This window comes from Micromys minutus (assembly GCF_963924665.1).
Source record: "Micromys minutus genome assembly, chromosome: 10".
Classification (NCBI taxonomy): domain Eukaryota; kingdom Metazoa; phylum Chordata; class Mammalia; order Rodentia; family Muridae; genus Micromys; species Micromys minutus.
The window spans coordinates 36,594,826-36,616,656 of NC_137979.1; the positions used below are offsets into that span (position 1 = coordinate 36,594,826).

Here is a 21,831-nt window from a genome sequence, read left to right on the forward strand (position 1 = left end):
AGGGAGAACAGAGATCTGCTCACACAGAATGGTGGTCCTGAAGGGTTGATTGATTTATAAGGCTTTGTTTCTAAGAGGCTGTGTCTGGAGAGAGGCCTGGCACCTTTGTGGTGCATGGGCTTTGCCAAGCACCTAGCTCAGCAGGGCCCTATTTACACTTCTCCTAGAGACCAGCCTTTTGTCCGCCTTAGAGCTCTGGATCACACAAATGACTCATCAGGAGCTGGGGATGGGGTGGGAGGGTGGGGGAGGGGATGAGGGGTGGAGTGGGGGGAGCACTTCAGCCACTGCTGGTGAATTGATAGATATCCTCAACTAGTATGATTATTTTGACTTCTCCATAACATAGTGCAAGGAACCCAACAACACATACTGTAAGAGACAAGCTCAGCTTATGAGCCCTTCTTGGATAGCCACTCCATCTTCTGGGTTTATAGGGATAGGTTGGGTGGGAGTGTCTGGTCTTTGGTCTAGCTTAGATGTCCCCGGCAGAGAACAGTGGTTCTCGACCTGAGGGTTGGGATCCCTTTGGCAAACCTCTCTCTAACAATGTTTGCATTGTGATCCATAACAAAATTATGGTTGTAAAGAAGCAATGGAAACAATTTTATGTCTGGGGGTCACCACAGTGAGAAACTGTATCAAAGGGTCACACCCACTGAGCTGGGTTCATGGATGGACGCACAGCAGCTGGCTTCCACATGACATTCAGAGGGTAGGAAGAGGTAGCCTGCTTGACTTCAGGGCATAGATATAAACAAGGTTGTGTTAGTTACTTGTGGTTGTTGCAAACAATATACCCCATAGTGACTTAAGGAATGAAGGTTTTATTTCAGCTTACAGTTGAAAGGGATACGGTCCATCACCATGATGAAGGCCTGGGGCAGGAGACTGGGAAAAGCATCTTAAATCCAGAAGCAGAAAGAGATGAATGCCTGTTTTTAGTTCTCTTTGTAGTAAGTCTGGAAACCCAGCACACAGATTGGTACTGCTTCACACTTAGGGTGAGAAAGGTTAACTTTTCTGGATATACCATCTCAGACATGCTCAGAAGTGTGTTTCCATGGTGATTGTACATCCAAACAAGTTGAAAGTGTCAATTATCACAACCACCTCAAACTTAGCAGTGACTGGGCCTTTTTAGCTTAGCTTTCTGGAAATTTTTACAAATATTCTCTCTTTAGGAAGACTGGAGGGTTCCATTGAATGTTTCTTTCTGGTTGTTGGCTTTTTTTCTTCTTTAAAAAGATGCATTTAAGTTTTAAAAACATTTTAATTTTGCGGATGTGTGTACATGGATGCAGGCGCTCCTGGAGGCCAGAAGAGGGCGTCAGATCCTGCTAAACCCGAGTCACCAGCAGAAACCACACTCTAGTTCCTTGAAAGAATATTATGTATTCTTTAACTGCAGAGCCATTTTATCTTCTCTAGCTTTACTTATTTTTATTTATGTGTATGTGTCTTCTGGTGCCCACAGAGCCCAGAGAAGACGGTTAGATGCCCTGGTGCTGGAGTTACAGAACAATCTGAGCCACCAGGCATGGGTGCTGGGAACCAAATTCTGGTACTTTGGAAGAAGAACATGCACTCTTAGCCACTGAGTTGTCTCTCTAGTCACCTGCCACCCCCACCCTCATTTACACGGTGTGTGTAAATGCACGTGTGCATATGTGCACATACACCTGCACTTACATGCTGTATAGGGAGGCTCTCTCTCTCCCAAGCTTCTGGGCGATTCTCCTGTCCCCACCTCCCACCTTGTGCAGGAGTGCTGAGAGTACAGTTCCATATCATGTCTCATGTTTAAAAGATTTAAGGAAAAATTGTTTATTTTGGGACGACGGCCCAGGGGTTAAGAGCACTCGTGGAGGTCCTGAATCTTATTCCCTGAACTCACATGGTGGCTCATAATCATTCAACTTTCCAGTTCCAGAAGATCCAATGTTCTCTTTTGACCTCTGCAGGTACCAAGCATGCACATGGTCCATACACATGCAAGCAGACTACAGACTCACACATAAAACAAAACAAACAAACCTTTTAAAATAAAACAAAAAAAAAAAAAAAAGAGAGATAATTTTAAAGTAAACTTTTAATCTTTTTAAGTGTGTTTGAGTGGTTTACCACATGGGTACAGTGCCTGCAGGGGCCAGAAGAGGGCGTTAGATCTCCTGGGACTGGAATTATGCATAGTTGTGAGCCTCCATGTGGATGCTGAGAATGCAGTAAAGCAGTAAGTGCTCTTAACCAACGAGCAATTTCTTCAGTCCCTATATTTGATTTTCTAAGTGGGTTCAAATGGTTGATTTCAGTTCATCAGACGAGACAGCACCTTTGCCCACCAAGCCATGTCCTCAGCCTTTACTGACTTTCTGACCTTAGAAAAAACCACCACCACCACCACCACCACCACACCTTTGAGGTTCCAATCTTGGCAGTGACAAGTACCTAATAATGAGAGCCAAGAACAGTGACAATCAGGAAGAAGACCCACCGAGTGTCCAGACCAGTTGACTGTCTGAGAGCTGGTGTCTGTCTGTGGGTTTCAGTAAGAGCCGAAAAGCAGCAAATGCTCCAGAGATTGGGCGACTAGCTGACGTTTGCCTTCTGAGAGATGAGCTCAAACCAAAGCCCATAGCAATAGGGATTAGACACCCAACCCCCTGATGAGAGAGCAGAGATGGGAGTCTGTCATAGGCCTCAGTTCTAAACACCAGATGCCTTCCATGCATCAAACCTCAGCTGATGGAGCAGTGTGCTGAGCTATCCTCAGGGACTGCTGGTCAACAGGCACAGTCGGCAATACCGCGCTGGCTTGGACCTCGAAGCAGAAGAGGCACCAGGGTTTAAATCTTTCATGGTGCTTTGGTCTTATTGGCTAAGTTTAGAAGCTGGGAAAATGAAGCTGCTACATTGAGGCTCATGAAGCTAGTCGCTCTGGGCTGAAGAGCTTTGCTGGACACTCCTGGGCTGGTGGCTCTGAAGCTTTAAGAGGGTGATGTGCACTTGGAAGCACCACATCCACTCTTGGGATGCCTATGGCAACAGGAGTTTATTTGAGACAGAGTCACGAACATCCCAGGCCTGCCTTGAAGTCTTTGTGTAGCCAAGGGTGAGCTTGAACTCCTGATCATCCTGCGTCTTCCCAGGGTCAGGATTACAAACCTGTGCTACCATGCCTGGCAGGTTGTCGCTTATCCTTAATAGATGATTATTATTCATTGTGTGATATTCCCTGTCTGGAAGTCTCAGTGTTCCTGCTGGGAGGAAAAAAATTACAAGGCACATATGAAATGCTGATCATTCTGGGAGAAAGTATTCCGAAGGTGACATGCAATGGGGGATGATTATCATCCTGTGTGTGTGTGTGTGTGTGTGTGTGAGTATGTGTGTGTATATGTGTGTGACTGTATATATATATGTATATATATATATGTGTGTGTGTGTGTGTGTGTGTGTGTGTGTGTGTGTGAGTGTGTGCTTATGTGTGTATGTGCATGAGTGAGTGTGTGTGTGGATGTGTATGTATGGGCATGTGAGTGTGTGTGAGTGTGTGTATGTTTGTATGTGTGGGGTATCTGTGAGTGTGTGAATGTATGTGGATGTATAAGTATGTTTGTATATGTGTATATGGTGTGAGTGTATGTGTGTATGGTGTGAGTGTATGTATCTGTATGTGAGTGTGTGTGTATGGTGTGTGTGTGTGCACACTCATGTTCAGGTGCACATGCCTGCCTATTTGCATGTGGAGTTGAGAGGAAGATGTCAGATGTCTTTTTCTATTACTCTCCACCTTGTTTCTTTTTTTTTTTTGTTTGATTTTTTTTTAAGGCAAAGTCTCTCTACGTGGCTCTGGGTATCTTAGAACTTACCATGTAGATCAGGCTGGCCTCAAACTCACAGAGATCTGCATGCTTCTAACTCCCAAATTCTGGGATTAAAGGGGTGCACCACCACACCTGGCTTTACCTTATTTCTTGAGACAGACTCTCTCATTGAACTGGGAGTTCACCATTTCACCTAGGCAGATGGAGCAGAGGAGCTCTCAGAACCTGCCCATTTCTATCCCCCAGTTACAGACATGCGTGACGATGCCTGGCTTTTATGTGGGTGTTTGGGGTTTAAACGGAGGGCCTGTTGCTTTCATAGCAGGCACTCTGGTCCTCTGAACTGTCTCCCCAACCCTATCATTAAGTGTCAGTACCATTTGCATGCCTTTCTCCCGCACCCCTCTGTGTGTGCGCTCGAGCTTGCAAAGGCCAGAAGATAGTCTTGGGTGTCACTACTTAGGAACTAACCACCTTCTATTTTATGGTGTTTTTTGTCTGATTTTGAACTCATTAAGCAGGCTCAGCTAGATAGCCGGCGAGCCCCAGGGCTCTTCTTTCTGCACACAGAGCACTGGGATCTCGAGCCCACTACCACACCTGGATTTTGTTTTTAATATGCATTTCTGTGGCTCACACTCAGTGCTTCTGCTTTGAGGACAACCCTACCAACTGGGCTGTCTCCTCCTTAGTGACTTTGTTTACGGCTGTGTTAAAATACTGAACAAAAGCCACTCAAGGAAAGAGGGTTTGTTTTGGGTTTATTTATCGTACCCATCATAGTAGGGAAGTACAAAGCAGCTGGTCACTGGGTGTCCACAGTAAGGAAGAGGGAGAGATGACGGTGACGCTCACCTCACTTCTCCCTTTGTGTGGTCTTGGATTAAAATTGGCATTCTCTGACTGGAGGAACAAAGGGGTGTTCCTGGGTAAAGGCTACAGTCCCTTTGCAAGCGGACCAATTTGTCCTGGTTTTCCCAGAACTGTCCCAGTTTTTGAAGTCATCCTGAAATCTCTTTAGTGCTGAGAGATCATTTTAACTCTACTCTACTACCAAACCTCCCAACTTATTTTCTTAGAGGTGAGACCTCAGCCTAAGCAATATTTAACACCCTCCCAAGATGATTATTCAGTGTGACCCAAAGTTAAAGAATCTCTAGACTTATTTCCATAAAGCAAAAGGACACCCTAGGTGGACATATATATACTCCACTACTATTGGGCAGGATGGAAACGTGGAGGAAGAGGTGTAGGTACAACTTAAGACTGGGCTGGAATGCTCCCAGAGTCTGATTGAACCCCGAGCCTAGTGTGGCCCAGGATCTATGGATTTCATCCTTTACTTTTTGTCTCTGTTTCCAGAAAAGACAGACTAACCCATAGTCCTTTTTTGTGGATAGTTTGATACCCTGCAGCCATTTTTTTTCAAAGCCCCTCATCACAGCCTATGATATTGAGTTTTAGATGCTGGCAGTATGTTGAAAATCCTCAGGATAAGAAGCCTCATTCAGGCTCAGCTGTATTTGAACATTCAATAGATAGATGAATGAATGAATATGTTAATGAATGAATAAATGAACGAATGAGGCAGCTGTATTCATGTGTGTGTGTGTGTGTGTGTGTGTGTGTGTGTGTGTGGTATGTCATTTGGACTGGCCTTTAATCACTATGTAACCAAGTGGTCTTGAACTTCCGATTGCCGTACTTCTGCTTTCTGTATTCCCGAATGATATACAGATAAATTCTGGCCCCCAGGGGACCCAGAACAACCTTTAAAAGAGCCAAGGACTGAAACCTAGGAACCTCTCAAAGCAGGACAGTGGGTAGAGCTGATCAGGAGTGGGAGTGGGGACAAGTTCTTTCCCCCCCAACCCCTAGATGCTAGAAGACTATACCCATCTTTCTGGCCCAGGTCCAGGTCTGGGCTTCTGTGTGTGCAGCGGTGCTGGGTAACTTTCCTAGGTTCGGGCTCATTACTCATCATTAGGAGTACTGGTGTACTGGTCTGGAGTTTTCCAGGTTATCGAAGCTGCTCTGTCTGGAGTGACCAGCAGGCCCTGATTCCTGTCACCAGGCATCTCCTGCCTTGCCAGGCAGACAGTTGAGTAACCCAGGAAAGAGGGCTTTGGTTTTTATACTCTGTATAATTCAGCCTGATACCGCAACCTGCAAACGGTAGCTCTGGCCCACTAGAAAGCTGCTCCTGTTTGGAAGACTTGCCTACTGGCTTTCTTTGCCGTGGATTAGTTTGGAACTGGTTTCTTTGCTCCACTTGGGATAGCTGGAAGTGGGCAGAGCCGTGGCTGGCTTGTGCGGTACCTCTTAACCTCCTCCAACTCGGCAGAAATATGCTTCCGGTCACACCCCTGCAGGTGCTGCTCTTCCAGACCCTGAACACCTTCTAGGGCTTTTCTATTTTTGTCACAGATCTAGAGCTGGGGCTCAGAATCCAGCTTGTCTCCTCAGCTCCAGAGTCCACATGATCGAACAGAAAATGCAGCGCAGGCTGAACTCGGGTCAGGGGGCAGTCCAGAATGCTCCGGGACGGTTTGACTTTTCAGTACTGACGTTGAACGCCCTCAACAATGGAAAAGCAGATTTAAACGATGTTTTAAACAAAGTGCAAGCATGCCATTTTTCTGACTGAGAAGTTTGTGTGAAAATTCTGACCTAAAAAATTCTTTTTTTCTGATTTTTGTATTAAGAAGTTTGCTCATTTTTGCCCTAAGTGATGCAGACCCCATCTCTCTTTCTCAGCAGACAGCAAAGTCTGGAGCCTGTTTGGGAAGGTGTCGAGGTCTGGAAAGCTGAAATGTCTTGAAGAATTTTATCAACTCTGGAGGCCAGAACAGGAAGACCACAAGTTCAAGGACTGCCTGGACCTACAGAGTTCAAGACCAGCACAAGTTCCTCAGTGACATCCTGCCTTAAAATAAAAAGCTAGAGAAGGGGAGTACAGGGGTGTGACAAGGGAGATGGCTCAGTCAGCAAAGTGCTTGCCTTGCAGTCTGAGAACGTAGTTCAATCCCCAGGTCTATGTTAGAGAAGCTGGGAGACAGTTAGGCAGATTCCTGGGGCTCACTGGCTGGCTAGCATAGTCTACCTGGAAGCGTCAGCCCAGGGAGATACCCTGCAGTTCAGAAACAGGGTGGGCAGCTTCTGAGGAATGACACCCGAGTTCTCTGGCCTCTACAGACACTTGTATATATATAATACATACATCCATATATCCAGAAACACACAGACAGACAGACAGACAGACACGCACACACACACACACACACACACACACACACACACACACACGCATGAGGCGGTGGGGGACAGGGGCAGTGGTATGTGTGAGACCCCTGGTTGAATACTTGTTGTTAAGGCTGGAGAGATGGCTCAGTGGTGAAGAGCACTTGTTACTCTTACAGAGGACCAGGGTTCAATTTCCAGCACCAATGTGACAACTCAAAATTGTCTGTAACCCCAGTTCCTGGGGAATCCAACACCCTCTTCTGGTTTCAGTGGGCACTAGGTACTCACAAGGTAGGTGCATAGACATACACACAGGCAAAACACCCACACACAAAATATAATAAAGTAAATAAATATACATTTTAAAGTCTCTGCATTAAAAAAGTTTATATTGTTGGACGTTGATGGCACAGACTTTTAATCCCAGCACTCAGGAGGCAGAGGCAGGCAGATCTCTGAGTTCAAGGCTAGCCTGGTCCACAGAATGAGTTCCAGGATAGCCAAGTCCACACACAAAGAAACCCTGTCTCAAAGGAAAAAAAAAGTTTATATAAATATCAGTTATCACTTTTATAACCATCTTAAGAAACTTAGTATCGAAAGTGAGGATAGGCTATTATAGTCCCCAATTCTAGTAGCTGGTGTCACACATTCCCAGCATGCTCTGAGGTGGAAGTGCTGGACTTGCTACAGCTCTCTTCTGGTCAGACTTTCTTGCCCAGGGTAAGTTCCGTGCTCCAGAGAATGCTGCGCCTCAGACAGACCTCCCTGCCCGAAGCCTTCAGGAGGGCCTTCCTCACCACCCTACCCTCCCTGGTTGGAGAAGGGCCAGCTCCAAGCTGGGTTGGCCTGCATCTACTTCTGTCAAAGGCAGGCTCCTGTGTGTTCAGAGCCAACTCCCACCAGCATGTTTTACATATTTTAATTAAAGTGCCGCCCTGGGCTGGCAGGGCCTCTGATAGATGGCTGCAATCCGAGGTGCAGGGCTGCAACCGTGTGAAACACGGCATCTCAGGATGCACTGGCGAATGTAACTGCCTTGCTGGCTCACACCTCCAGAGGCAGGTCTCTCTTCCCTTCTAAGGAAGCGAGCAGCAGACAGGTGCCAGTCACATCCAGAGGCAGCTTAGGCAGGGCTTGGATACAGGAAAAGAGAGACCTCGAGACATGTGCCATGGGTGGGTTCTAAGGACCAGCTGGCTGGTGAGCTCTGGACAGGTCCGATTCTCACAGAAACACAGCCCCGTGGACACTCCTTAGCAGTGTCAAATTATGACAAATGGCATGGCTAAAAGTTGCTGGGTGGCAGCTGCCGCGTCTCAGAGGGAAGCAGGTATTTTTAGCACCATGCCTTGGGGGTTCTGGCACTGGGTTAATTAATCATGGTGAACAGCACCAAGTTTTAGATTTCATCCTCACCTCACCCCTACTCCAGTCTTGTTCCCATTGCCCAGCCTGGGATACCAGATGCCGAGCTGGAAACTACCCAGGGCCAGCAGTCCTGCATGGCCCTCACGTGGCCTCCCCGATGCTGTCCTGTGCCCTCCCCCATTACTGCTGCTTGCTTCCGGCCACACAGCCAGATCCAGGTAACCTTTGGTTCTCCCGCTCCATCCCTGCCCCATGCTCACCTCCTAGAACATTCTCTCCAGCTCCCAGCCTTCCAGTCTCATCCAAAGCTTCCCCTGACAAATCCTTCAGATTGCTGAGCCCCAGGGCTTCCTAAACGTCCTTCGCTTTTCTGTCAGGGACCTGGCACTAGCCCTGTGGCCTTATGTGTTGATTGTTCACTTTATTGTTTAAACACCGAGCAGGACCTTCCATGTTTTATCTTGATCACTTATTGCCTAGCTCAGAGAACACAGGGTAAGCCCTCGATGCATGTGTCAAGTACATGCATGTGTGGGTAGATAACGAGGTAGACAGATGGGTGGGCAGAAGCATGAATGGATGGATGGATGAGAGGATGAGGTGGACAGATGGATGGGGGAATGAAGGGATATGTAGTAAAGGCTGGCTAGAAGACGTGTTTCTAAAGTGACCTCACTTAAGCCAGTATATCCGTCATGAGAGTGCAGGGCCAGGGGATTCTGGGAAAAGCTGTCCCCTTTTCTAGAGAGAGCTGCTCACAAGCTCTTTGGGATTCTGCCATATTGCCCTGAAATCTGTTTCTTCCAGCATTGTTTTCCTTGGGGACAAGGAGTGGTAGACACTGCCTGAAAGGTGACATAATAGTTCATCTGAGGATTAGGCAAGGTCTTCTCTTAGAAATATACTCACTTGGGCTGGAGAGATGGCTCAGTTGCTAAGAGCACTGACTGTTCTTCCAGAGATCCTGAGTTTTCAATTCCTAGCAACCAGATGGTGGCTCACAACTATCTGTAATGGGATCTGATGCCCTCTTCTGGTGTGTCTGAAGACAGCGACAGTTTACACACACACACACACACACACACACACACACACACACACACACACACACAACTTTTTTAAAAGGTAGAGAGAAATAAAGAAAACATCTAATGTTGACCATTAGTCTCAGCATATGCATACTCACACATGTGTAAGCAGACCCACACACAATCACACATACACTCTAATTTTTTTTGTAGGAAAAGTATTTAAACAACGGTTCTTGCATTTTGACTTCTTGCAAATGCCATGGCTAGTCTTGGAGGTATCAGAGAGTGACATTGACAGCCATACATCCAGGACCAGCCTGAGCCAGTTACAGCTCAGCTGTAACATACATACATATTTAAAAGATATACCCATTCTTCATGGAAGATACAGCTGGTTGCCTGTCCTTCTCTTTACTTGAGTACAAATCTCCAGATGGTTCCAATACTGGGAGGCTTGTGTATCAGGGGAACTAGCTTGAGTCCAGTCCAGGAAGAGAAGTCTGACTATGTGAGCCAACTTTGGGTTAGAAACCAACTGTGGATGGATTAGAGACAGCTATGGGTTAGCAATGGCTGGGAACACCACTCTAACAGGACACAAGGAGCTTTTTCAGTTTCTTAGGGTTTCGTAGCTTCACAAAGTGACAAGGAGAGATGGGAGTGGGTGTCATCTCTAATTCCCAAGGGAATGGTATTTGCACAATTGACAGAGGGGACACTTATGAATTGTAATGTATATATGTCTTCCAGTGGTCTTAAGGGACACATATAAAAAGGTCATTTAAACACTGAAGTTGCAGGGACCCACAGGTTGAGAACCCTTGCTTTAAGACATATCTAAGAGCTTTGACCCATTCTTGTTGAATTGGACTCTTGGAGGGTGTGGAAGGTTTCCTGGATCTCTGTAAGGTTGTCACATCTCTCATGTCTCCCTATCCTCTTGAATCGTGACAAGCTGAAAGAGACTGGGGGCAGGGGACCCTAGAATTCCAGGTCATGGATGCTTTACTGGGTCTAAATTCCTTTCTCTTGATATCTTGCAGGGTAAACATAGGTCAGCAGTCCTAATCCCTAAGACATACGGGAGGGCAGTGGAAAGCAAGACCAGGCCTGATGTGGGACTTTCTGGCACAGGGGAACATTCAGAACTTGCAGATTCACTGTGAGTTGTAGCCCTGAAGGCTCAAGAGGTCACTAGGCCTTGGTGTTGGCACCAACTTTCAGTTCCCCATGGCTCCTAGAAAAAGGATACTATGACATCATCTTCCCCATGGTCCTGAGAAGCACATTGGAGTCTTATTCAACAGCATCAGAGGAACTGAGAGGATGCTGTCCCAGCTGGCCTTTCGACTTTTATGTCACAGCAACAGCTGTGACTTCTGCCGTTCCCCATGTGAAACAAAGAATAAGAGGAGACAGAGAGGGAGAGACCGGAAGTGGGGGAGAAACAGCAGAAGATGAGACCAGAAGAGACACACCGTCTTGATCTCCCTTTCACTAATCTGGGAACTATTTATTGATGGAGAACCCAACAGGCACAAGCCCCTAGTTAAATACCCCTCATCTCCCCCTCCCATGCTGTTCCTTTCCCTTTCTTAGGTAGAATTCTGAGGCTGTGGTTTCTCTGAAGGCCAGTAGGTGTCAATGTGTCAGCAGAAAAGCCAGGCATGCCTGGCGTGTGAGAGCCACCATGGAACAAAATTTTGTTGAAATTTTGTTTCTTCCGGTTATCTGAGGGCCACTGTCTGTGGGGCAGCAGTCAGGACGCTTGAGGGTAAACAGGTTGAGGAATACAGAATCTCTGTTTGCCAGAGTTTACTGTGCCTAAGAGGACAGTAGAACCAGGTAACAGTTATAAGAGACAGAAGAAGGAGAATGGGGAAGGCATGGAAGGCCTTGTGGGGCCTGCGGAGAGGTTTTCTCCCATTGCTCATGTCACAGTTGGGGGGACAGGCTCAGCAAGGGGAGGTGACTGACCTAGGGCCACACAGCAGCTCCTGACTCCAGCTTTCCTGACTCCTACTCTTTCCATTCAACGCTCCTTCTCTGTGATTAGAGTTTCTTGAAATTCAAAATTCCACTTAGCTACAACTGCCCCTGCAATATGCCCCCTTCTGATGACTCCTCGAGACCACCAGATACTCAGTCGGCATCTCGGAGAAGGCAACAGACCTTATCACGGGCCCTGTCGTGCCAGAGCTGACTTAACCAGTCTCAGGAGGGCTCACGTGGCTCTTCACTTCTGGGAGACAGCAAGTTGGGAGTTTAAAACTATCCTTGCTGGGAGTATTTACACCATGGAAATTGGCAGCCCCTGCCCATCAGAGATTAATTTTTCTCTCCCAGAAAGCTGTATGCCACAGCTCTCAGAAACTCAGAGAAGGAAATGGGCTCGCGGGGGACATGTGATCTGCTAATGAGACATCTCCTCTAGGCGGCGAAGCCTGTACTCCAGTGTAGAGCGGCTGCTCTGAGATAAGAGACCTAACAGCCTTTGACATTACTTGGAAGTGGCGAGTCTAGCTTGATCCCAGGGAGCTTACTCTTCGTTCTTCCGTGGTGACAACATAAGCTATCAGAGGCTGAGAGATCTGCAAAACAACAACAGCAAAAACGTGTGTTTCCCTAGAATTCTGTAATTCCGGAAGTTGGGAAGTCTAAAATCAAAGAGCTGGTGTCTGGTGAGGGCTCTCATACTATGCCTTCCTAGGTGGGAGGCCCCCATGAAAGAAAGTCAAAGGTGGCAAGAGAAACAGAAAAGGGGTCAAGCAGAGAGTATTATGATAACGAATCCATTCTAGAGATGACACAGTCCCTCCGTCCTCCAATGTGCTCTGCCTCTGAAAGCCCCTCACTTCTCAGTACTGATAGGATGACTGAGTTTCAAAATGAGTTGGGAAGGGAACAGACATTTAAGCCTTGGCACTAGATGGTACTGTGGCTGCTGTCCCAGGTAGAGTTGTTAGTAGGACAACAGAACAGGAACCAGTTTGAAGAGGTAATTCATCTAGCTCTAGATAGCTTCAGGGCTGGTTGCTGGGGAGATGTTTATGTTTGGAGTCCTAGTGGGAGGTCTGGGCAATATGCAAAGGCAGTCTTGCTCTACACTGAGTCACATGTGGCTAGAAACATTTGCCTCTGTTAGAGTAACCAGGCAAAACCACAAGATTTACCTGTACACACACACTCAATTTGCCAACATCCAGGAATGTTGGGAAACATGTATTTTGGCTCATTCCCTCGTTCCAGAAGCCAGTGAGCGCTCAGGAAGCTTTAACAATAAATATGAATGGTTCATTTTTATCCCACAGGCCTTTCTGTGGACCATCCTTCAGGAGCAAACACATTTAACACAATACATATGTCAGCTATGCATTCATCTAGCCATTGCAGGAATATGGATTTGGGATCAGATTACTCCTTTAGCATCTAGTGGTGGATCAGTCATCATTTCTTAGAAAGCCTTTGTCTTAACTGGCAAGGCTGAATGAAGTCCAGACAGCAGGCCATAAAATCATCTATGCTCCTTACGGAGCGGGAGATTGCTCAGTCTTGGCAGCCTGTGAACTTGACCTGGCTTGCCTTGACTTAGCCAGTTTTCTCCACCCCCTCGGATTTGGCTTGCCCTCGAGGTTAAAGGAATGCTTGGACTCTTTCAGGAGACTTGGGAAGCCCGGGTAAATCTGTAGGTTACCAACCCCCCCCCCCCAAAAAAAAAACCGCTACAATATGCAAACTAGTGAACTGGGGCTTTCTGATTGGCTGAAGGGTCTTGACGTCACAATGAGATGGGTCTATCCACTTTAAGTGATAGTGCCTCTAGCCCCCAGATATCTCTCTGACTCCGTTTCTTGGCTTCCCCTCTCCAGAAAGAGATAATGGAAGCCCTCTTTCAGGCTGGGTCCATTCTTATGAAGGTGAATACCTTACAGGGCAAGAAGATGGTGGAGAGTGGGCTCCAGTCTGGGGACCTTTCCCTGTCTCAGTCATGGCCTTCCTATCTCCCTCTGCCGGCCGACCTGGAGATCCTGCAGCAGAAAGTGTCCTCGGTACAAAGGGAGCTGGAGGACTTCAAGATGGAGGCGCTGAAGGCCATCCGTTACTTGGAAGACGCTTTCTGCCAGATGAATGGCGTCCTCGCGCAACAGGAGGAGCAGGCGGCTAGAGTGAAGCAGCGGCTGAGGGAGGAGGAGGACCGCGGCATCGTTCGCAACAAGGTCCTCACCTTCCTCCTGCCCCGGGAGAAGCAGCTTCGTGAACACTGCCAGCGGCTGGAGAAGATGCTGGTCAGGAGCCACGACTCGCTGCGAGTCATCAGGAAGAGCCAGGCCGACTGAACGGCCCGCTTGTGCGCCTGAGCTGGCGGGCAAGATTGGTTTTCAGTGGAAGGACAAACGCTAAGTCCCCATTTATTTCCCCTTAACCCGTTTTTATTGCTTTCCTGCTACCAAAATAACACCATGCGGAGAGGCAAAAAAGACCTCACAATATGGTTTTCGGGTGAAGTTCCGTTTATCCAGCCTTGTCCAGGAAGGAGGCCCCTGTCACTAAGTCAGACCTGTAACCGTCACCTCGAACTGTTTCTTGTTTGTAATGACGCGGTTGCTCGGATGGAGTAGCGTTTTTCTTGTGTATTCTTAAACTGGTTGTGTTGAACAGATTTACCTTTCTTTTAATGACTCCAGGCTTTCGTGATTTATCACTTAACAATTGGTTTGCTGAGACCTGTCCATGTGTGTTCGCACGGAGACAGGCTGTGGGCTTAGTGAGAGAGGGTTTGCCCATATCCTAACGGCTGGATTTGTGCAATTCCTGACCTCGCCATTTCAGTCTGCTTGCAAGGCTGGACTATTGTTTCTCTCTTTTCCGTACTGCTTTGGTTCAACTCTGCTTCCTCTCCATCTAGCCCGAAGGTTGGCTGCTCCGAGGGGTGAATTCTGTTAGGTTTCTGATGATAGAACTCTGAACTCCAGTGCGCCGGAGGTGACATCTGTGTGTTCACACAATAAAACAGTAAAGCTGACGCCTTCATTTGACTCCCTGAACAGTAGTTTCTAGGGTGTCTGGTCATTTATCAAACAATGCCCCCCCATCTGCCCCCACAGGCACCTCCTGAAGGCAGGACAGTGCAGTTTTCAAATAGTAAACTGTCTGGGTCAACCCAGAGCATTTTCCTCTGTGCTCTCTCCTGTTAACAAATGGCTAGTGCTCCAAGCCCAGGCCCCTTGTGTGTGATCATTTACAGTCTTGCAGGCTCACAACCGTCTGAACCAATCAGACTGTTTTTGGACTGGCTCCTTCTGGGGTACTGGAACAATCACATGTGTGGCTCGAGGCCATTAGCAGTCACTGTGACTTGTGTTTACAATCAGCCCCTGTCCCACCGATTCATATATTATTTCTCTGAATCCTCCCGGAGGATGTCACATATCAAGCCTGGGGGGGGGGGGGTCTGGTGGCTAGAGGTGACATTGAGGTGTCTCTGGTCCAGGGCTTGCAGCCTGGTGTGTGCCCTCCCCCTTTACTCAGAGGCTCTCAAATCAGATCCAGGTTACTTGGATCTCCTTGGGTTTGCCTTCCCCAAGGGACCTTGTGACCCTCAGTTCAGCACAATACCCAGCCAGCCATCAGCTGTCTTCCTAGAAGAGCTGTGTCTCTGCTCTAAGTATAGGCAGCTTCTCCAGCTAAAGTAGCGACCGAGTCCGTTTAGTACCAGTCATACTGATAGTCCCATGATAGTTTAGAGGAGTCAGTACGCGCTGCCACACACTTTCATTTAGGGTTATAAGAAAACCAAGACTTAAGCTGAGTAACCTGCCCAAGATCTAAGCTGGCCAACTGGGGATCTGAACCCACTAGCTAGCTCTTTGAGAGCCTGTGCTCTTGGCTGTCCTGCAGTGCTCTGGAAAGCTCTGTGGGTGTTTGATATATGCCCCTAGTGTAGGTGAATGTGGCTGAAATTGCTGAGGTTAGCTCTGAAAGAAGGGAGAGTTTCTTAGAGGAGATTTCCAGACCACCAAACCCTGGAAAGAGACAGACAGACAGGCAGACAGGCAGACACGAACACACACACAGAGGGGGGAGACAGACAGATAGACAGACATAGGAGAGTTTTTAAATGTCACTAGGAAGGAGTGCTTGACTGGTTAGTAGAGGAAACAGAATCTAAAGGCACTCACTCACAAGGAGAGTCTCCTGAAGATTCAACCTGCCATGCTCTTGCATGGTGCCTGCGGGGGTGGGGGTGGGGGGTGTTGAGAGGAGGTTATGTGATTAGTGCCAGCCAGACCACATCTGCAGCCACCTATGTTTAGTTTGGGTCTGACATTCTGACAGGGTCCTAGATAGTTGGAAGCATGCCCAGAGCATGGGAGAGGCCAGATGATCCTGAGGTGGGGACAGGAAAGAAGGACCTGAGCAATGATATTTTTAGGGAAGGCCCAATCATGATTCTGCAGGCAGACACTGGACAGACTCTGCATTGTGGGGCTCCTGGGGCCTAATAAGTGACACCTCTCCTTTTCTGGCTTTGGTTAAGCACCAGTTGAGTATAAACACACACACACACACACACACACACACACACACACACACCAAAACAGGACAACAGAGACAAAATGTCACCTTTATAGTTGATATCATGCTTGAGGGTGTGGTTTAGGATCTGTCAGCCACATCTAGATGAGACCTTGTCCCTAAACATGATGCCATCTCCAGGCATAGTGCAGCCACTGGCGGGGGCAGGGGTGCCCCTCAAAGGGCTGTGCCTAGGGACATGTGGGATGACCTATGTGGAGAGAGTAGGAGTGTGCCGGGTGGGTTCTGCTCTTTCTCCAAACACTTCAGGCAGGAAGTTGTAAGAGACACAGAGGCCAGGGGTGTCACCTGAATATGCCTTTTTCCATTATGAAAGAGGCTGAGGAAGAAGCAGAGAGGAAAAGGTTTCAGTTGAACCATCTAATCCTCTCGGGTATCAGTCGTGGTAACAGGACGAAGCAGACACCCCCCCACCCCCCCATAAAAAACAACAACATGGGTGTTATTACCTGTTCGGGCTCTGAAGGGCTGCCTCAGTTCATCTGAGATGCCAACATTTTGAAAAACTTTCACATTTAAAGGATTCCGGGGAACTAGTTTCAGAGCCCTCGCAGTATCCTGCCGTGGAGAAGATCTCTGCTTCTTCCCTGGGGCCTCTGTCCTTACATCATGCTAATGTGATTTACGCTCAGGGCCCTGGATCATGCTGTATGGGTTTGACCTCTAGGGGAGCTGCAGACTGTGGACACTGCTGCTCTGTGTCTGAGAGATAGGCCACCAATAAAAACCCTGGACAGGAATACCCAGAGGATTTGACCTGGTCGGCACTACTTGGCCCAAGTTGCCACACACTGTTGCTGAGAAAATTAAGCATCATGCATACACATGTGCCATGAGGCCAGCCGGAAGCCTGAGTCCTTGACACCGTCCTCTGTGATGTTGCTGGTTTTAAACTGTGCTCTTTCCATGGTACTAAACAGAAACTTGAGGGATTGCAGCTTGGCTTGATCTTCTGAGATCCAGCAGACCCTGGAACCCAAGAGCGTGACCCAGGGAGCCACAGCAGAGTCAGCTGCACCTGTTGTGATGTTGTGAATTTAGCACTGCTAGTCCCATGGTAGACGAAGAAACCGAGGCACAGAGGAGTTACATGTCTAGGAGTCCCCGGTGACACCGCAGAGCTTGCTGCTCTCCCATGACAAGGGAAGGAGCTTAGAGAATTGTGCAGTGAGGATGCTGTTCTATGGCTGAGCAAGGCAGAAATCAGGCTGAGAACCAGCATGGGTGTAGAGGCTCACCTCTGTGTTCTTGGTACTCAGAGCAGCTGCTTTAACTTTCTCCAGCCTTACCTGCCTCATGCCTGGCACCACCCTGGGAGTCAGAGTCTTGAGACCTCACAGGATGCTAGGGAAATGCTGCAACTCCTCAGTTCTAAAACAGGCAGACACTCCTTAGAGATGTCATCACCGTCCAGGGTGACCAAGTTGTCCTCATTTAACTGGGACTGTCCTAATTTAAAACTGCAAATCCCACATGCTCAGCACCCAGACGGGGACAGTTGGGAGGATCCAGGTGAGGCTGAGGGTAGGATGAGACCCAGGGGGGCAGAGCAGGAAGCCGGTGTTAGAGGTGTGTGCTGGCTGATGATCCACTCTGTTCAGTCTGGAGCCAGGAACTATGCTGCTTGTCCTGTAGTAGGAAAGCCTTGCTTCCCTCCATCTCCTCTCCCCGTAGCTGAGGGTATTCAGAAAGAGGCCTTTTCTGGGTGACTTTGGAGCTCCCAGGGATACCTACAGCTCCTCATTAAGTCATACGTTATAGATGTCTTCATAGTTTGGTGGTCCTGGAGGAGAGAGAAGACCCCCTGGGGGATGAAGGAGACAAGAAGAGAAGGGGATGCAATGCAACGGAATATTTGGCTAGTATGTTCAAAGCCCTAAGTTTTCTCTTTGGCACCATATAAACTAGGTACAGTGGCACACCACTGTAATGCCAGCACTGGAAAGTTCAAGGTCATCCTCAGCTACACAGGGAATTCAAGGTCAGCCCGGGCCAGCCTAGGCTACACAGACGTTATGGTTTTGTTTTTATTTACTTTGAGTTTTAAAACCTTGTTTATTTTTATTTCATATGCAGTGGTGTTTCGCCTCCACATATGTCTGTGTGAGGGTTCTGGACATCCTGGAACTGGAGTTACAGACAGTTGTAAGCTGCCAGGTGGGTGCTGGAAACTGAATCTGGGTCCTCTAGAAGAGCAGCTAGTACTCTTAACCGTCTCTCTAGTCCTTGTTTTTCTTTTTTCAAAAAAGAGGAGAAAGCTTGCTGCTTCTTTCATGTCAGCTCTTCTTGCTGTGAGCAATGCAGCCCTGTTGCTCACTTTCTCGGAGGTTCTAGGGCCAACAGGAGACAAAAATAATAGATGGCTATCTTCCTGCCAACAGCAGAGTTCTCAGAGGTGTCCTACAAGCTGTGGTCCTCTGCTTGCCTTCCTAAGCCTCCCCAGCAGCTGGAGACTGTAGTTACTTCAAACATCATCTCATCAAGTGAAACCCTCAGCAGTTAAGGGTGCACTCCCCACGACACTGGGGTCTCCATCTTTAGCAAATAAGGAGTCTGTGAATGGAGAAAGGCTGAAAAGCAAGGAAAAGAAATGCGGTCATGAAACACACACAGAACCTTGGGCTCAGTCCCCAGCACCCTATAAAACGGGCACAATGGTGCATGGTTGTAATCCCAGAAATTCAGGAAGCTGAATCGAGAGGGAAGTTGAGAGTTCAGTGCCAGCCTAGGCTTCCTGGCAAGCTCTCAGATTAACTTGGCATACATAGTGAGAATTTTTTTCTCAGAAGCAAGCAACACAGACAAAAAACTGTAAATCAATTACCTTGATTGACCCCACCACTTCCAAGAAGTCTCAGGAACTTGGAGGTATGCTAAGATATTCACTGTCCAAGTGAGTGCCTAAGTCTCTGTCTCCAGAAATACAGGAGACAAAAGGCCGAAAGGATACAATCCTCAGGTCTTCCTTCCGGCTGAAGAGTCTCTGCCCAGGTGATGTGACAGCATTATGGTTGGGTGGCCCACAGTGTGGGCAGCTAGTTGCTGGACCAGTAGGCCATCAGAAGGTCGGATGCTTTTCTGGTGTCCTGTCTTGTATGTGTCTTCGGATGGCATCAAGCGTAGTAATGTGGTCTGATGCTGGCCTCTGGTCCATCTCACCCCTTCCTTCTGATTCCTCTCCACAGCAGGGAGGGTCAGGATAGACAGGCTGTCTGAGCAAACAAAACTCTGCTACTCAGGTCCTGCACAGTCTGGGGACCTCAGTGCCCCATAGAAACTGCCACCCACCGTATGTCAATGCTCTGTGACTCTGGGCAGTCAACACGTTCCCAACTAGCCATTGTGGCTACTGGGCATTTGGAACACGACAGATTTAGGAACTGAATTTTAAATTCCTTTCATTTACACTAGCCCTTCATGGTTGGTGACTAAGCCCCAGGGCCTCAACTTCCCTGTTTTCCTTACCAGGACAAGGATAGTCCTTTCTAGTTCTAGGTGTATGGGGGTAAAGTAACATAAAATGTAGGTATGGCAAAAAAACTTTTAACTAAAAGTTTTAAGTACATTTGTTTTGCCAGCCTAGGAAGATATTCTGTGTTTATTGTATTGAGGACTCTTATTGATTGTGCTCCAGAAATGACTGGGTGGCCCAGAACACAGGAAATAGAAACACATGATTCTATATAAGGAGGTAGAAGGACATGGTAAGAGAAAGGTATGGGACCCTGGATTTTCCAGCTCACCTTGTGCTGGACTGGCTGGAAAGAAACCTTTTCCTAAGTGGATAGCAAGTTGAGTATCTCTGTTCTTGCCCTTCTCACTGAAGTCACACCAGTAAATGCAGCAGAAGGGTTTCTTAAAGAACCAGACCACCTGATGTCAGTCAACCATCACTGTCAATCAACCATCACTGTCAATCAACCATTGTTGTCAATCAACATCACAGCATAGGTCACTAGGTTGAAGGTAAGAACCAGCTCTGTGTTACTGGGTCAGAATGGGGATCAAGAGTTCCAGAGTGTGACGGCCAGAGCCTGGTCACAACATCCCCAAGGCAGCACACTGGGAGCAAGCAGAAGGGTTCATCCTCATGGGCCAGCAGGGAAACAGTGGTCTGCATAGAGTGACCACCTTGGTGTACAGATTCCCCTCTCCTGGGAAAGATCCACAGAGGAGCTCATATAATCCTCATGAGGCACTTGTGTATTTGAGAAAGGGAGGCAGGGCTTGTCCTTGAGACTCAGAGGGAGGGACACTGGTCATAGTGTCCTTGTCTGTCACCATCCTGATGGTTATCGCTTCAGGAGGGGTATTGGCCCTGTTTCTGGGCTTGACAGTTCTGAGGAGTCAACCACGTCTCCACTAAATAAGTTAGATCTCTCCAGGGCAGATCAATATTTAATGTGGGGCTTAAAAAGACTGACTCAGGAAATGAGTTTAAAAGCGCAGAATTTGCCTTAGGTAGCAATTTCTGAAATACAGTAGTGTCAGGGGACAGATTATTCAAGCCCCAGCCACGGATAGTATAAAAACAGTTGAACAAACCAGGTTCTGCTCCCTGTCATCAGTGACTCTGAATCCCCCAGTTTCTGTCCTGGATCCACGGAAGAGGACTGTCAACTTAGAAGGGAGCTCTGAGAGCAGCTACTCCTGGGATGGCTGATCCAGGCATCACTAATCGATCCCAGCACAGTCTTCTCCTGAGCTAAAAGTAGGTTCATCAGAGTGGCCACTCCAGGGATGACTGATTCAGACATCACCAATCTATCCCAGCACACTCTCCTCCTGAGCTAAATGCAGGTTCATCTCCAGTCAACCACCATCCACTGATGAGATGGGCACTTGGTGGGACATTTATTTATCATCCCTACTAAATCCAAATTCTTTATTGAGCAGAGAGTAAAGCAGTAAAGCACAAGGCTATATACTGAGCTCATTACCGAGATAAGACTGAAGTTCAGCTCTTTCCTCTTTTTCTAAGATCTTGGGTTTTTTTTTTTGTTTGTTTGTTTTTGTTTTTTTTTTTTTTGTTTTTTTTTTTTTGTTTTTGTTATAAGAATGCACTAGAAGCTGAGGCTCCATCGGGGACCACTCGCTAAAGGGCTTTTCCTGAGTGACACTGACCATTTTGTTCTAGAGATAAAATTATAACATTTTAGAGATAAAAATCACCTTAGAGGTAATCTAGTTCCTTCCTTTTCATCCTGTGAAAATTAACACACAGGGAAGCCAAGCAACTTGCTCGGAGCCCTGGTACTGGCCAGTCCCCCCATGTGAATGAAGTGCCTCAAAGCCTAGGGCTCTCATTTAGACACAGATAAAACAAGTATTTGGGACTTCCATTTTCTATATAGAACTAATAACTAAGACTCATTTTATATATAATATATATTTCATATATATAAAAAATATACAAATATATTTTATATATAACATAATAATATAAACATATATTTTATATATAACATAAAATATAAATATATATTTTAAAAATTATTCTCTTATATATTACACCTGACCACAGTTTCCTCACCATATTTCCTCTTCTCTTCCCTACCTTTCTCCTCCTCCAGATTCCCCTCTCCCCCTACCTCCCTTCAGAGAAGAGAGGGTCTCACAGAGCCATCAACCAAACACAGTGTAACAAGCTACAATAAAGACCAGGCACATAACCTCTCACATCAAGGCTGGACAAGGCAACCCAGTAGGGAAAAAGTCTCACAAATAGACAAAAGAGACAAGGACAGTCTCCCTCCCACGGT

At 47.3% G+C, this 21,831-nt stretch overlaps 1 protein-coding gene across 1 annotated transcript; it reads left to right on the forward strand.

Annotated features, from left to right (window-relative positions):
• Positions 1 to 13,350: 13,350 nt before the first annotated feature.
• Positions 13,351 to 13,809, forward strand: CCDC182 (coiled-coil domain containing 182; the record flags this gene model as incomplete). The annotated part of the gene is made up of 1 exon (XM_080924659.1): positions 13,351 to 13,809. The coding sequence occupies one exon, from the start codon at positions 13,351 to 13,353 to the stop codon at positions 13,807 to 13,809; it is 459 nt and encodes a 152-aa protein (XP_080780785.1).
• Positions 13,810 to 21,831: the final 8,022 nt, after the last annotated feature.